Source organism: Emydura macquarii, unplaced genomic scaffold (assembly GCF_026122565.2).
Source record: "Emydura macquarii macquarii isolate MOO-44397 ecotype Brisbane River unplaced genomic scaffold, CSIRO-AGI_Emac_v2 contig_3062, whole genome shotgun sequence".
Lineage (NCBI taxonomy): Eukaryota > Metazoa > Chordata > Testudines > Chelidae > Emydura > Emydura macquarii.
This window is the reverse complement of record NW_027133199.1, coordinates 6,503,935-6,518,032: the sequence shown is the minus strand read 5'-3', so window position 1 is coordinate 6,518,032 and position 14,098 is coordinate 6,503,935. Positions and strand designations below refer to the sequence as shown.

The 14,098-nt window shown below is 39.2% G+C and overlaps 1 protein-coding gene across 4 annotated transcripts in view; it reads right to left on the bottom strand.

Annotated features, from left to right (window-relative positions):
• Positions 1 to 14,098, bottom strand: part of SLC2A9 (solute carrier family 2 member 9) — a 222,903-nt gene that overhangs the window by 110,998 nt on the left and 97,807 nt on the right. For all 4 annotated transcript variants that reach the window (XM_067530346.1, XM_067530349.1, XM_067530347.1 and 1 more), the window contains one exon: positions 13,370 to 13,502. In XM_067530346.1, coding sequence (XP_067386447.1) covers positions 13,370 to 13,502 — 133 coding nt within the window. The remainder of the gene's footprint in view (positions 1 to 13,369; positions 13,503 to 14,098) is intronic.

The window sequence follows — 14,098 nt, the reverse complement described above, 5'->3', positions numbered from 1 at the left end:
CCAGAAGCATTAGTCACTTTTCAAAGAACCCTTAATTTTGAAGTCATCCTTATGGGTGTGCTATAAATTGCTGATATTTTCATTAAAATCTCCTGAACATATCCAGAGGGTTGGCTTCATAACATATATTTAAATGTTCAGCACTGTGGAATTATTTCTGCTACAGAGAATCAATTGCATTAGAAAGACTCCTGTAAGCAAGCTGTTCTGAACACTGTAGGAGGCTAGTCTCAAAAACAATTATTTACTCAGCAGGTCACTTAAAATCCCTCCTTTTAAGGAAATAATAGCAGTTATTATTTTATTAGGAAGAAAAGTGATAGTATTGCTTCGATTTTAAAAAAAAGAAAAAAAATTGTACTTTTGACTTATTCACAGCTTTGCAAAGTATTATCTACAGAAGTATAATGTGCACAGCCACTCTTTTAGACTGCACAAAGGACTTGGATATCTAATAAAGCCAGATACAATGAGTAATGATAATTGAAATGCCCACATTCCATTTAAAGACTGAAATTCCTGGATTGTAGCATTATCTAGCAAAGTAGCAGCCCATACTGTGGAATTTCAATGTTATTAGGGATAAGTCCCCCAAATCAAACCAAAACCACATAATATCAATGTTTCAGGACCTGCACTAGATGTGAATTCGATTCTCAGTGGAAGTAAAAAGGAGCTGGTCAAAATATTAAGAATTGTCTAGCAATTTTGGATGCCTCCCTTTGTTTCGTGCCCAAATTGAAACTTCTTATGGTCTGCCTAAACTGCAGTTAAACACCAGCAGATAACCAGTGTCAGCTGACACGGGATTGTGGGGCTTGAGCTATGGGGCTGTAAAACTAGGGTGTAGGCATTCTGGCTCAGGCTGGAGACCGGGCTCTGGGGGCCTCCCCCCTCGTGGGGTCCCAGAACCTGGAATCCAGCCTGACCATGAACATCTACACTGCAATTTTACAGCCCCATAGCCGAGCCCCAGAAGCCTGAGTCAGCTGCCATGGCCCAGGCATGGCTCTTTAACTGGAGTGGAGACAGACCCTTAAGGGAGCTGAATTTTCAAGGGTGGACGCTCATCACTTCTTGAAAATATGTGTCAAGTTGGGCACCTAAAATGGAGGCAACCAAAACCAGTAGTCACTTTTGAAAATCTTGGGTCATTAGCTTTAACATATAGCATCCTAGCTGCTTTGAGAGCTGTGTTCACAAGAGACCTCATCTCTCCATGTTCCATTCTACCACCACTGGTACCAAGAGGGGCATTCATACTGGAGCCCCCTTCATTCGGAAGCAAGGGGGTTGCAGGCAGAGCATTATACATAAAGAGCCTCTTACTCCGCAACCAGTTTTCCCTTTGGTCCAGCATAGCCCAAATAATTTTTATACCTTCTGGCACACTGCTTAGATTCAACTAATTATGCAGATTGTTGAGCAGAGGTAGGTTAATGAACTCAGATTTGAGACTCTTAGTAACGTTGTGGTTGGGGCCAAGCACGTGTCCTTTTTTCATAGACCAATTATTCTTCATTGAGTTACACTTTGTAAATGATGTAGTTAATTCTTGCTTAAATGACTGATGTATTTAGAGCTTGGTATAAGCTGCAAAAGTAGAAGTAAATATAGGTATAGTATATATAATGACCTACCTATCTTGATATTATATCCTTCATTATTAAGGATGTTGATATTGAATAACACCACATAAGCAAGGTAATAAAGAGTACAAAATCAAAGAGCTTTACTTTAAAATGATTCTCACATATTTTTAACGCATCTGTTTTATTTTTATCAGTGTTAATCAGGTCAGTGCACAATTTTCTTTATTTTTCCTCTCCTCAGAACCCTCAACATTCCTGTAGGGCGCACAGTCAAAATACAGGTGCAGTCAAGTAAAAAGGAAGCAATCTGGCCATTCACACATGGGGGTTGGTATACATGTAAAAAGAGGAGGAAGTCAAAAATTGTAAGTACAGAAAATGATTAATCGAGCACAAGGTAGGGGAAAAAAGTATCTATTTTCCTTGCCCTCCCTGAAGTTAAGACTAGAGATGTAATTGCCAATAGCAAAACTTCACAAATACTTGAAACACCAATAAATCAATGAATGCCAACAAACCACTGCTTCCCTGCATTAGTACATAGTAGAGAGTACACTTATACAATACTATATCCTTTCCAGCAGATTTAACAAGATTTTTTACTGCTCAGCACGTATACTAAAACTTCCTCCAAGTCCTTCTTCCAACAATGTCAGAAATATAATTTTATATAATTATATAATATAATTTTATAAGTTAATAACATTACTTGTTAGGATTTTTCAAGCATGCTTGACTAAGGAAGAATCTGCCTGAAGAAGTGGTAGAAAGCCCTGACACTTGCATCATTTACACTCAGCAAAGCACAAGGAAAATAAACTGAAGGAAATAAATTCTGCACTGGCAGGGAGATAGCCAGAGTGCAGTAATGGGGGCTTTTCAGTCTGTCTGATTTTATTAACTTTATTTTTTAATTTGAGCTATTGGAATTGAATGAAATGGCAATTTTTGTCCTGGCAAAAAGGAGTGATTTGTTTCACTTTTACTCCACCTGGAACGCTTACTTTTCCATTTGTGGCTAGCTGGCTTTTTATCTTTAGGGGAAGGCTTTATTTTCACTTCTTTCCTGTTCTGCCATAATGGCTAAGGGGTCATTTCTCTGGCATCTCTTAGACCTTTCCCTAGGACTTTCATCTCTCTCAGGCAACCATGTGCCAGATACATTGTACTCAAATGCTAGTATGCTGCCTATTCAAAAATAGCAGCAGAAGAAATGAATGGCTCCAGTGATTGCTAATAGGACAAGGAAACTTTCAACTCTAAACCACTAGTTCACATTCATCTCAGATCAGTGACGATGAAAGATCCTTAATATATGGCAACAGTTTAGTGGCCTGTGAGAAATGAGTTGATGTCTTAATCTAGTTAGTCTTCACATGTTCATACCACAAAGCTCACCACCACAAATTCTCAGCTTTGTTGCCAGTCTCAGACAAGGTTTGCATCCGCACAGAATGGGCTATCTTCAGAAAACTAGTAGAGGCAAAGTGTCTGAGTGGCACAGGTATGCTGTGTTGCAGTGTTGCTGAGCACCCAGCCTCCAACAATCATACCCGTTTAAGACGGCTCAAGCTGAGCACTCAAAAATCGAGACACTTCAAATTGCTAATTGCTTTTGAAAATTTTGGCTGTAACGTTTCTAAGATTGTGAAGGAGCGAGAATCATTGCTCTGGAAGCCCAAGAAAGAGGTGAATTTTGAGAAGGGACTTAAAAGAAGAAAGTGTTGTTGTGTGGCATAGGAGATTGGGGACAATGTTACAAACAGAGGGGCTGTGTGGAAGAAGGTGGCAAGGGGCTTGAGAGAGAAATAAACAAAGGAGACATGAGGAGAAGTGGCAAATAGGGATAGTAGTGGGGATAAACACACTCAGGTCCTCAAAAGGAAACATATATATAAGTATTATTATTGTCTACTGCACTGTGGAATGGCTAGGTACAATTCATTAATGTTTGTAAAACAGTATGTGTATCTTGGACAGAAGGTGCTACATTAAGCGCAAATTATTATTAAGTTAATTTTGAATAACATTAGGGTTCTCTTCCATGCAGTAGCAGACATATCGGATGCCTCATTGTTTCCTCACTTATTGTACACCTTGTTCCATACAAGTTCATCCAATTTCACAGACTTTTGAATCTGGAATGTAAAGTTATTTCCTCCCGCAGTTATGTGAACCTTGTTACCATTTCAGCTTTGCATCAAAATATTTGGCAAAATGAAAATTAGTATTTTCACAGACCACTGACTTTATTAGAGTAGCTAGTAGCCAAAAAGGATAATTTGAATGTACCTTAGTGACTTAGATGTACATACCTATTAAAACAGGAGCAAGAGATTAAATATTTATTGAGGGTGCAGGGGACTATTAATATGTTTCTAAGAAAACTGTGGCAAAGTTTAAGAATACATCTAGGACTTGCTATTTTGATTTATTAAACATAACTGAAGTTAAAAGCTAAGGCAGTCTCAATTCATTCTGTATTCCTCCCACACACCCGGGACCTGTGTCTGCATGAAGCTCTTTGCAGGATCGGGGTCATAAGTTATTGCACTGAGTTTTCACTTAGAATTTGTAGTTCGACCTTCACCTGGTTTTGTCTCCAGTTTCTCATGATGTCCACACAAGATCATAATTCTAGCCTGAATCATTTGAAATTAGATCTAGGAAAGATTTGCAAACCAGGGTCATATGGTCTATAGGTTTCATAATGAAATTTCCACATGTAACACTAAATAGCTGCCCTTACAGTATATCTTATTTTCTGCTAACACAAATTTAGAGTGCCTAAAATGAATACAAGTCCGGATGAAAGGTAACAACTCCTTGTGGATGTTTAGTTGCCACCTCAAGCTAAATGTGGCTAAAACAGAGCTCCAAATTTCCCCCCAAGCCCTCCTGTTACCTCCTTTCTCCATCACTGTGGACACCACCACCACATCTGCCTGTCACTCAATCCCCTAATCTGGGATTCATTTTCACCCCTTTCTAGGTCCTCACATCTAGGCTATGTCTAAATCTTGCTGATTCTTTCCTCATAACATCTCTAAGATATGGCCTCTTTTATCCATCCACACAACTAAAAGCCTCATCCAAGCTTTCAACATTTCGTATCTTGACTGCTACAACATCCTTTTCTCTGGTGTTGATAAATGCAGCCTTGTCCTGCTCATTTAATTGAATCATAGAAATGTAAGGCTGGAAGGGACCTCAAAAGGTCATGCAGGCCAACCTCCTGCACCGAGGGAGGACCAAGTATATCTAGACTAACCCTAATATCTAACCTAAAACCTACCTTGCTGCAGATTAAGCTGATAACTTCTTGTCCATTCAGAATGCTGCTGCAAAGATCATTTTCCTAGCCTGGTGCTATGACCATGTCTCCCACCCCACTCTTTGAATCCCTCCTCTATCACATCAAACTGCTTGTATTCACTTTCAAGGTCCTTCATAGCCAGTCCCCACTCTACTTCTCATCTTTTATTCGCTATCAAGATGATAATGCCATCTCCAATCAGCCCATGATGTCATCTTCCACACCCCACTTACTATGTTTTCAAACAAACACTTTTGTGTTTTCTTCTTGCTGCCCCCACATGCTTGGGAGGTGCTCTCCATAAACATCCACAAAATTACATCACTACCCACATTCAAATCTCTCCTTAGCTGTGATGCCTCCAAAAACTTGACAACGGCTAGTCTGCTGTTGTACAGAGCCCACTACCCATCATCCTGATCAATAGTCTCATTGTTTCTCTGTACTCCCCTGATTGTATCCATTTGTTGTCTCTTGTCTTATACGTCAATTGTAAACTTTTCTTTTGGTCTCTGTTTGTACAGTGCCTATCACAATAAGGTCCTGGTCCATAACTAGGGCTTCTAGGAGCCAGGATAATACAAATAATAAATAATCTAATAATAATTCACCATAGATGTAACCAGTAGCAACTCCATTTAAATCAATAGATTTGTAGCCATTTGGGCCAGCTTGAATTTGGTGTAACAATGTCTCGCACCCAAATAGCTTCAGTGGCTTTGTCCAAAAATAGCCACTTTTTGTTTTGTCAGAAACAGATTTGTTCCTTCACCACATCAAACAATATCAACTCAAATTCATCCTTTTAAACATTCAAAAATACATGTATTACATCTCTTACCCAGGAAATCAGGCAATGCTACAGCACTGAAGCAGTTTTAAGTACTTGCTGTATCCCTCCTTTCATAAGTGTGGGAGTTTTAATGTATGACTGAACGTATTAGAGAATCAGTTTTATATGTTACCAGTAGGTGCTAATGTGACACAATGTGTAAAGCTATTTGACACTTAAACACACAGTAATATTTTTTTCTTGTAAGTTAGAATGCTCATTGAATTCCTTTACCCATTTATGTGCCACATTATCACAGCTGCACTGAAACTAATTATTTGCTAGGGGCTACTCTTTCCCAATTAAAGAGGGCATACTTAGAGAGATTTCTTTAATTGTTCAGCTAAAGAATACTCCAATTTCTAGAGAGGGAAAAAATTTTCCCTATCACATTACAATTACTATTATTATTTATTTGTATTGCAGCACTGCATAAGGAACCCAGTTGTAGCTCAGGATCCCATTGTGCTAGGTGCTGTACAAACAAAGAACAAAAAAAGATGGTCACTGCCTCCAGGATTTTACAATCTAAGTTGTAAGACAATTACTAAGACAGTAAGTTCCTCTCATCCCTCTTTCTACCCCCGTCATTCTGTTCCCCACTGCTATCCTCTATTCCAACCTTTCCATTTTTTCATATGGTTATCACATGCATCTCCAGAGCTTCCATTACTGAAGTATCCATCCACCTTTCCCCAGTCACTGGAGTATCTTAGTGTTAACAATAGAAATTGAATAGGTGGCTCATTGCCAGGGGCTTTCTCTCTCTTCTCTAGTTGTTCATCTGTCAGCTCCCTCCAGATTTCCCTTCCATTTACACCTCTTCTCTCTGTCTCCATTTGCCACTCCTCTCTGTTACACTCACAGGTGCCACTCCTCATTTACATCAATGTAAGGGAGAAGAGAAATGGGCCCTCTGTCTTTTTGCGGCTGCAGTCTGGTTACTTAAGACAGCTCAGAGAAAGGTGGAAGGAATGGCATAAAAAAGAAGAGTAGAATTTGTGGTACCCATTATCTATAGCATCCTATTGGACTTCTACCATTATAAAAGAATTTGGAACATTAACTTTCCCCTTTCCCATGCTCTGACCTTTAAAATAGCTTTTTTATGTATTTTATGTAGACTAATACACTCATCTGCCTTAAAAACTGCACTTCTTTCACAGATAGGCTTTTGAATTTCTCTGACAAGCCCTAAGCCAGAATAAAATGTATAATAGTTACATAGTATGTGTTTATCTGGTAGAAAAAGGATCTAGTCGTAAGTAAGAGTCACCCATTCCTGAAATGAATACATTCTGTGCACATCTCAAGGAGGAAACTTAAAAGTTAAATGATTCAAACACATTACTATGGTCACTTTTAAAATGGACAATACCCCAGTAATGATAGATACTTTCAAATAAGTAGCTATTTTAATGGCAGCCATACATTTCTCTCATCTCCCCGTATATATCTATACTGTATTGTAAACCCAGGTATCAGAGACCCAGGCTTCTGGACTCAGTGTTTCTTTTTCCACATTCAAGTTCCTGCTCTTGACCCACCAAAACATGTGGACATTGGTAAAGGAATTGCTAGTATATAATAATACTTATTATATAGTAGCATGATGTGACCTACTTTAATTAAACATGTGCTTCATACTGATTTACAAACAAACTGTATGGACCACACTTTCCAAATGACTCCTAAAATTGTGCTTGCCTGTTTTGCACCTGCAATTGTTTGTCCGAGCTACCGTATGTCAGGGCGTCCAACACAAGAACCCTGATGTGTGAATCAAAACTGTTGGGCTGGAATTTCCCAAGGAATTGAAGGAGTGATCACGCAAAATCCCACTGAATTTCAAGGAGATTTGGGTGCCTTAAGCTCCTTTGGAAATCCCAGTCTAAGAGAACAGTATTAATTCCTTCTGTCCTTAGAAGGCACGGATTCCAAAAACATTTCCAAATAAATTTGGCCCTCTCTGTACTAGAACATACTTTGATATTGCTGTTTGATTGAAAAGGGAGTCAGGTCTAAAATGTTAACAAAAGCTAGTAGTGTCCTCTTTCTGCTTTAGAAGTTGTTTGAAAGCTTTAAAAGTATAAGACTTGTGTTTCAAAAAAGGTTCTAAATTTAGAAGAACAGTTAATAAGGCTGCCCATTGTCATCACTTTTTGTACTCAGGAAAGTAGCCTCCACTAAGTTTGTAACTAAAACTCATTTCATTTCAACAATTAAATCACTGGTAATCAGGTGTTGGTAATGCTGCTTTCATGATGAAAGGTTATCTGGATACTTAATCCAAAGGCCTAGGAAGTGGCTGGCAAACTGGAGGAGGATTAGCAATCAAGTCATTCTCATACTAGATATACTAAAAATATGACACAAGAGCTGTCAAACTGTTATAGGCAATTGTCACTGGCACTGGCATTAGATACAAGGCAGGTGAATTATTTTAAAGCCCAGATTCTGCGATGGCTTTTTAAAGAGCCTATTTTGTCAAATCTGTCAGGTTTTATTCAGTATGTGCCGGTCTCAGAAGTCTACAGATTTTTCCTTCCCCTCTCCCTCCTTCTTTGATAAATGAATGGGCCAAATTCAATCCTCTTTCTACATGAGAAACCACTGACATCATCAGTGGGACTCCTACAATAAATCCTAAAAGTATTCTAAAGTATTTACACAGCAGCATGTACATCCAAAAAAAATCATAACAAAACAAAACCCTACTAAAACCAAAACGTACACTGCATGCACAGTTCTTCCCTGGAGACAGGATGAGAGAGAGAATGAACCACACATAACAAATGTTAGTCATGTCACTTAATGAACTACTGAAAGGCACTTAGATGTTACAGCAACAAGGGTGGTATAAGGTAAATTTATATAAAATGGAACAGAATATAAAAAGTATTCACACCAAAAACAAAGTTAGTTCCTAAGTTTGTTATAAATTAATTACTATAACTTGCACTGTATGTTGATCATTTCTCCATCTCGTGGTGTGGATTGTTAATTCTAAGTGTGTTGATTTGTTCTGAAAGTTTGATCCAACCAAAAGGAAAGCAAAAATTCACTTGAAGACATTTCACAAAATGATCAAATATCTGACAGCAACAAAGCTGGAGTCCTGAGTTGAAAGACTAGGATTCTTCCCTCAGACAAAATTATGACATGCCTCAAAATTCGGCATTTTCCATGGAAATAGGTTAAAAAAATAATCATGAGATAATTAACTGTTTGAATAATGGATTAATTTATTATTCAAAAAGCACACACATACCAGCTTTGTTCAGTACAATTATCATAGTCATCTGTGGCATTTTTTAAACAGATCTAGGACTTCAGAAAAGCAGACTGACTCCCTCAGGATGGATAGGATCCCCTGGGAGGCTAATATGAGGGGGAAAAGGAGTCCAGGAGAGCTGGCTGTATTTTAAAGAAATCTTATTGAGGGCACAGGGACAAACCATCCTGATGTGCAGAAAGAATAGCAAATATGGCAGGCGACATAGCGTGGCTTAACAAAGAAATCTCTGGTGAGCTTAAACACAAAAAGGAAGCTTACAAGAAGTGGAAGCTTAATCAGATGATGAGAGAGAATTATAAAAATCCTGCTCGAGCATGCAAGAGTGAAATCAGGAAGGCAAAGCACAATTGGAGTGGCAGCTAGCAAAGGACGTGAAATGTAACAAGAAGGGTATCTACAGGTATGTTAGCAATAAGAAGGTGGTCAGGGAAAGTGTGAGCCCCTTCCTGAATGGGGGAGGCTACCTAATCACAGATGATGTGGATAAAGCTGAAGTACTCAATGCTTTTTTTTGCCTCTATCTTCACTGACAAGGTCAGCTCCCAGACTACTGCACTGGACAGCACAGAATGGGGAGGAGATGAGGAGCCCTTAGTGGTGAAAGAACAGGTTCAGGACTATTTAGAAAAGCTGGATATGCACAAGTCCAGGCGGCCGGATGTAATGAATCAGAGGATGCGGAGGGAGTTGGCTCATGGGATAGCAAAGACATTGGCCATTATCTCTGAAAACTCGTGGCGACTGGGGGAAGTCCCGGATGTTTGGAAAAGGCAAATATAGTGGCCATCTTCAAAAAAGGGAAGGAGGAAGATCCAGGAAACTACAGACCAGTCAGCTTCACCTCAGTCCCCAGAAAAATCATGACGCAGGTCCTTAAAGAATCCATTTTGAGGTACTTGGAAGAGAGGAAGGAGATCAGTCAGCATGAATTCACTAAGTCATGTCTGACCAAACTGATTGCCTTCTACGATGAGGTGACTCGCTCTGTGGATATGGGGAAAGCAGTGGACGTGATATATGTCGACTTTAACAAAGTATTTGATATCTCCCACAGTATTCTTGCCAGCAAGTTAAAGAAGTATAGGTTGGATGAATGGACCAAAAGGTGGACAGAAAAAACTGACTAGATCATCGGGTAGTAATCAAAGGCTCAATGTCTAGTTAGCCGGTAAGAAGCAAAGTGCCCCAGGGGTCGATCCTGCAACCAGTTTTGAGGATGGGGTGGATTGCACTTCAGCAAGTTTGCGGATAACACTAAGCTGGGTGGAGTGGTAGGGATCGGATACAGAGTGACCTAGACAAATTAAGAGGATTGGACTAAAAAAAAAATCTGAGGTTCATCAAGGACAAATGCAGAGTCCTGCACTTCAGATGGAAGAATCCATGCACTGTTATAGACTGGGGACCAACTGGCTAGGCAGCAGTTCTGCAGAAAAGGACCTGGGGGTTACAGTGGACAAGAAGCTGGATGAGAGTCAATACTGTACCCTTATTGCCAAGAAGGCTAATGGCATATTGGGCTGCATTGGTAGGAACATTGCCAGCAGACAGAGGGAAGTGATTATTCCCCTCTATTCGGCATTGGTGAGGCCGCATTTGGAGTACTGGGTCCAGTTTTGGGCCCCCCACTACAGAAAGGATGGGGAAAAATGGGAGAGAGTCCAACAGAGGGCAACAAAAATTATTAGAGGGTTTGAGCACATGACTTCTGAGAAGAGGCTGAGGGAACCAGGTTTGTTTAGGCTGCAGAAGAGAAAAATGAGGGGGGATTTCATAACAGCCTTTAACTACCTGAAGGGGGGTTTCAGGGAGGATGGAGCTAGGCTGTTCTCAGTGGTAGTACATGACAGAACAAGGAGCAACGGTCTCAAGTTGCAGTGGGGGAGGTCTCAGTTAGATATTAGTGAAAAAGTTTTTCACTAGGAGGGTGATAAAGCACTGGAATGGGTTACCAAGGGAAGTGGTGGAATCTCCATCCTCAGAGGTTTTTAAAGCCCAGTTTGACAAAGCCCTGGCTGGGATGATTTAGTTGGGGTCCCTTCCAACCCTAATCTTCTTTTATTCTATGGTTCTTCTGGAACAAGATAGTTATAGTACATGAGTCACCTTAAAAACCAACACTTTTAAATATAATTAGGAGAGTTACTGCAACACCCTCACAAACAGATCACCAGATTCCTTTTCAGACCTCATTAAAAACCTCTCTCTCAGTTTAAAATTCTCCATGAACCTACTCGAGCCTGCTTCAAAAGACCCTGGCCAAGACTTTCAAAACCAGGAGTCTAAAGCGAGGCATCTATGTCCATATCTATGTCCACCTACCACGTGACTGGATTTTCAGGAAGTGGAGAGCACCTCGCAGCTTTGACAGAAATCAACCATCACTGATTCAGTTCAATTACTTAAGAGTTTAAATGAGAACTTAGGATCACAACTTCAGGCACTCGGGTTTGATAATCTTGGTCCTTCTCTCCAATCTTTTCCTCATCCTCTTGGCTCGTTACAACCTACCTCCTTCCTGTCCCCGTCACCCAGTCAGACTACTACTGGTAGGCAGGCCGCCTGTAGCTCTTTCTAGCTGGAAAGGCATTTTCCATATAACAATCTCCAATCTCTTTTCAAATCTGAGCTAAGAATTGTCCATTAACCCTCTCTCTCACTTCCTTTGCTATTAATTATTTAATCTTATAACTGTCTCATTAGAGCATTCGGGGATCCAGTTTGTATGAAAGACTATTCAAAAACAGAACTATGCAATGTATTAGCATTCACAATCACTTGCCATTGTAATTTCAGACTCTTGACCAAAGTAAAGGCCAGTTGCTTGTTCTTACTACAAATGAAAGGAGAGACAGTCATCTGAATGTTTTGATGTTAGATTTTTTTTTTTAATATTAAACTTCAGTGGTTGGTTTATAATTTTTTAAAGCAAGTTAGGGATTGTGAAAAATGTAAGGGATACTTTCAAATGAGATGTTTGGGAACATGTTTTCTGTCACGTTCTGTGGGTCCCTTGGTGCTGGAAACAACATGTATACTTCCTTCAGTCCCTGCAAGGTTTCAGAGTCTGTGAGCCCCTTCTATTTGGCAAGTGCTTCTACCTTAGGCTAGGACAGATGTTCTACATAGTTGCATATGTCATCCCAGCTATGCTGTCACCATATGTTGAATTTTCAAATTGATTTGTCGAGCTAATGGTAATTTTAAGGGGAAAAAAGACAATGATAAATCTTAGCATTGAACTGGCCCAAAACTGGGCACACTCTTCTGACCACAGATCTCCCACATGAACAGTTTTGTTTATATGTCAATAAGGATGACTACTTTTGAGTGTGCAGAGCGATAATTCCAGGAAGTGGTAAGAGGGTATTGAAGCTTTTTACCTTTAAAGAAATATGGCCTAAATTTGACCTACCATCCAGCAGCTATACAATTATATAAATGTATGGATTCAATCCTCCTACCACTGGACAAACCCTGCATCATAATCAGTGCCCCTCTTGGCAATGTTGGTTGAGAGTCTAGGTAGTGAACAGCCACCTTCACCCCTAAAGATAAATCCTGCCAGGTAAAGGGTGAGACACAGTGGCAGGGCAGCGTGGAAGAGCTTCCACCACCATTCTCCATGCTGTACTTGTTCTGTGGATAATTAAAAGTCTCCAGTTATAAATCAAAGTTGGCAGCTACTTCATGTACACAAAAAAAAAGGTGAAGGGAAGAAACCAGTAAGATAATATTTAGCTTTTAGACTACGGAAAGCATGATGTTCAAAGTTCCTTGCCAGCGAGTATCCCTTTAATATAAGCATTACGGCTGTCAGTCACAACTACTGCATGCGATTAGCACAAAAGAAATTAACTACATTAAAAAAAATAGTTGTGCTTAATCAGTTTTAATCACACTGTTAAACAATAACAGAATACCAATTTAAATGTATTATAAATATTTGTGGATGTTTTTCTACATTTTCAAATACATTGTTTTCAATTACAACAGAATACAAAGTGTACAGTGCTCACTTTATATTTTATTACAAATATTTGTACTGTAAAAAAGAAACAAAAGAAATAGTATTGCACTCAAAAACAAAATGTAAAACTTTGTATTCTGTGCTGTAACTGAAACCAATATATTTGAAAAATATAAAAAAACATCCAAAAATATTTATAATAAATTTAAATTAGCATTCTATTGTTTAACAGTGTGATTAAAACTGAAATTAATCATGACTATTTTTTAAATCTCATGATTAATTGAAATCTTCTTAAATTGTTTGACAGCCCTAACAAAAATTAATACTGTGTGGCAAATGATTAAACAATACCCCATACCTTTTTCTGCTCCATGTTTGTCATGCTTTTCAAGTAGGAGGTAGCGAGGACTTTCAGGGAGGAAAGGCAAAATTCCAACTTGGACCAGTGAAGGAACAACAATCACCGCAAATAAGCAGGGCCAGAGAGATTCCTACAAACAGATGCAAACATGACATTTAATAAGATTTCCCTTTCGTGAAGCCAAGATGAAAAATAGCTTTGAGGGAGCAAGCTACGCCTTTAGAGATAACTTTATGAAATGGACATTGTAATATTTCCTCCATTTCAGTTTAGCCAGTGATTTGAGCAGCCTCTCTGTGAGGGGGAAAAGAAAAGGAGGGCAAAAAGAGGGAGAGAGAATATAAGAAATCAATTGACTGAGCATCAGTGAAAAAGGAGTGGGGAGGGGAGCTCGGAAAGGGCTTCAGACAGGTCAAATATGTGGCATGCTTTTACTTTCCTTTAATATCACAAACCACAAACAAGATGATTCAATATTAACAGAGTCAAAATGGCCACAATCAGCCCCAATCACCATACCACTTATCAGCTTTAGGAAGCAATACAGTATTACAGTGGTGATATAGTTACAGATGGCTGCTTATGGCATCACAGTTCATCTGCTTGTTCAAAAGGCATTTAGACTGGTTACAACATATTCAATACCTCATGGAAAAAAATGACAAATTATATTTAGGAAAAATTCTACATCTCTAATACATTTTCTTTATTTCTAGCAATCAGAGC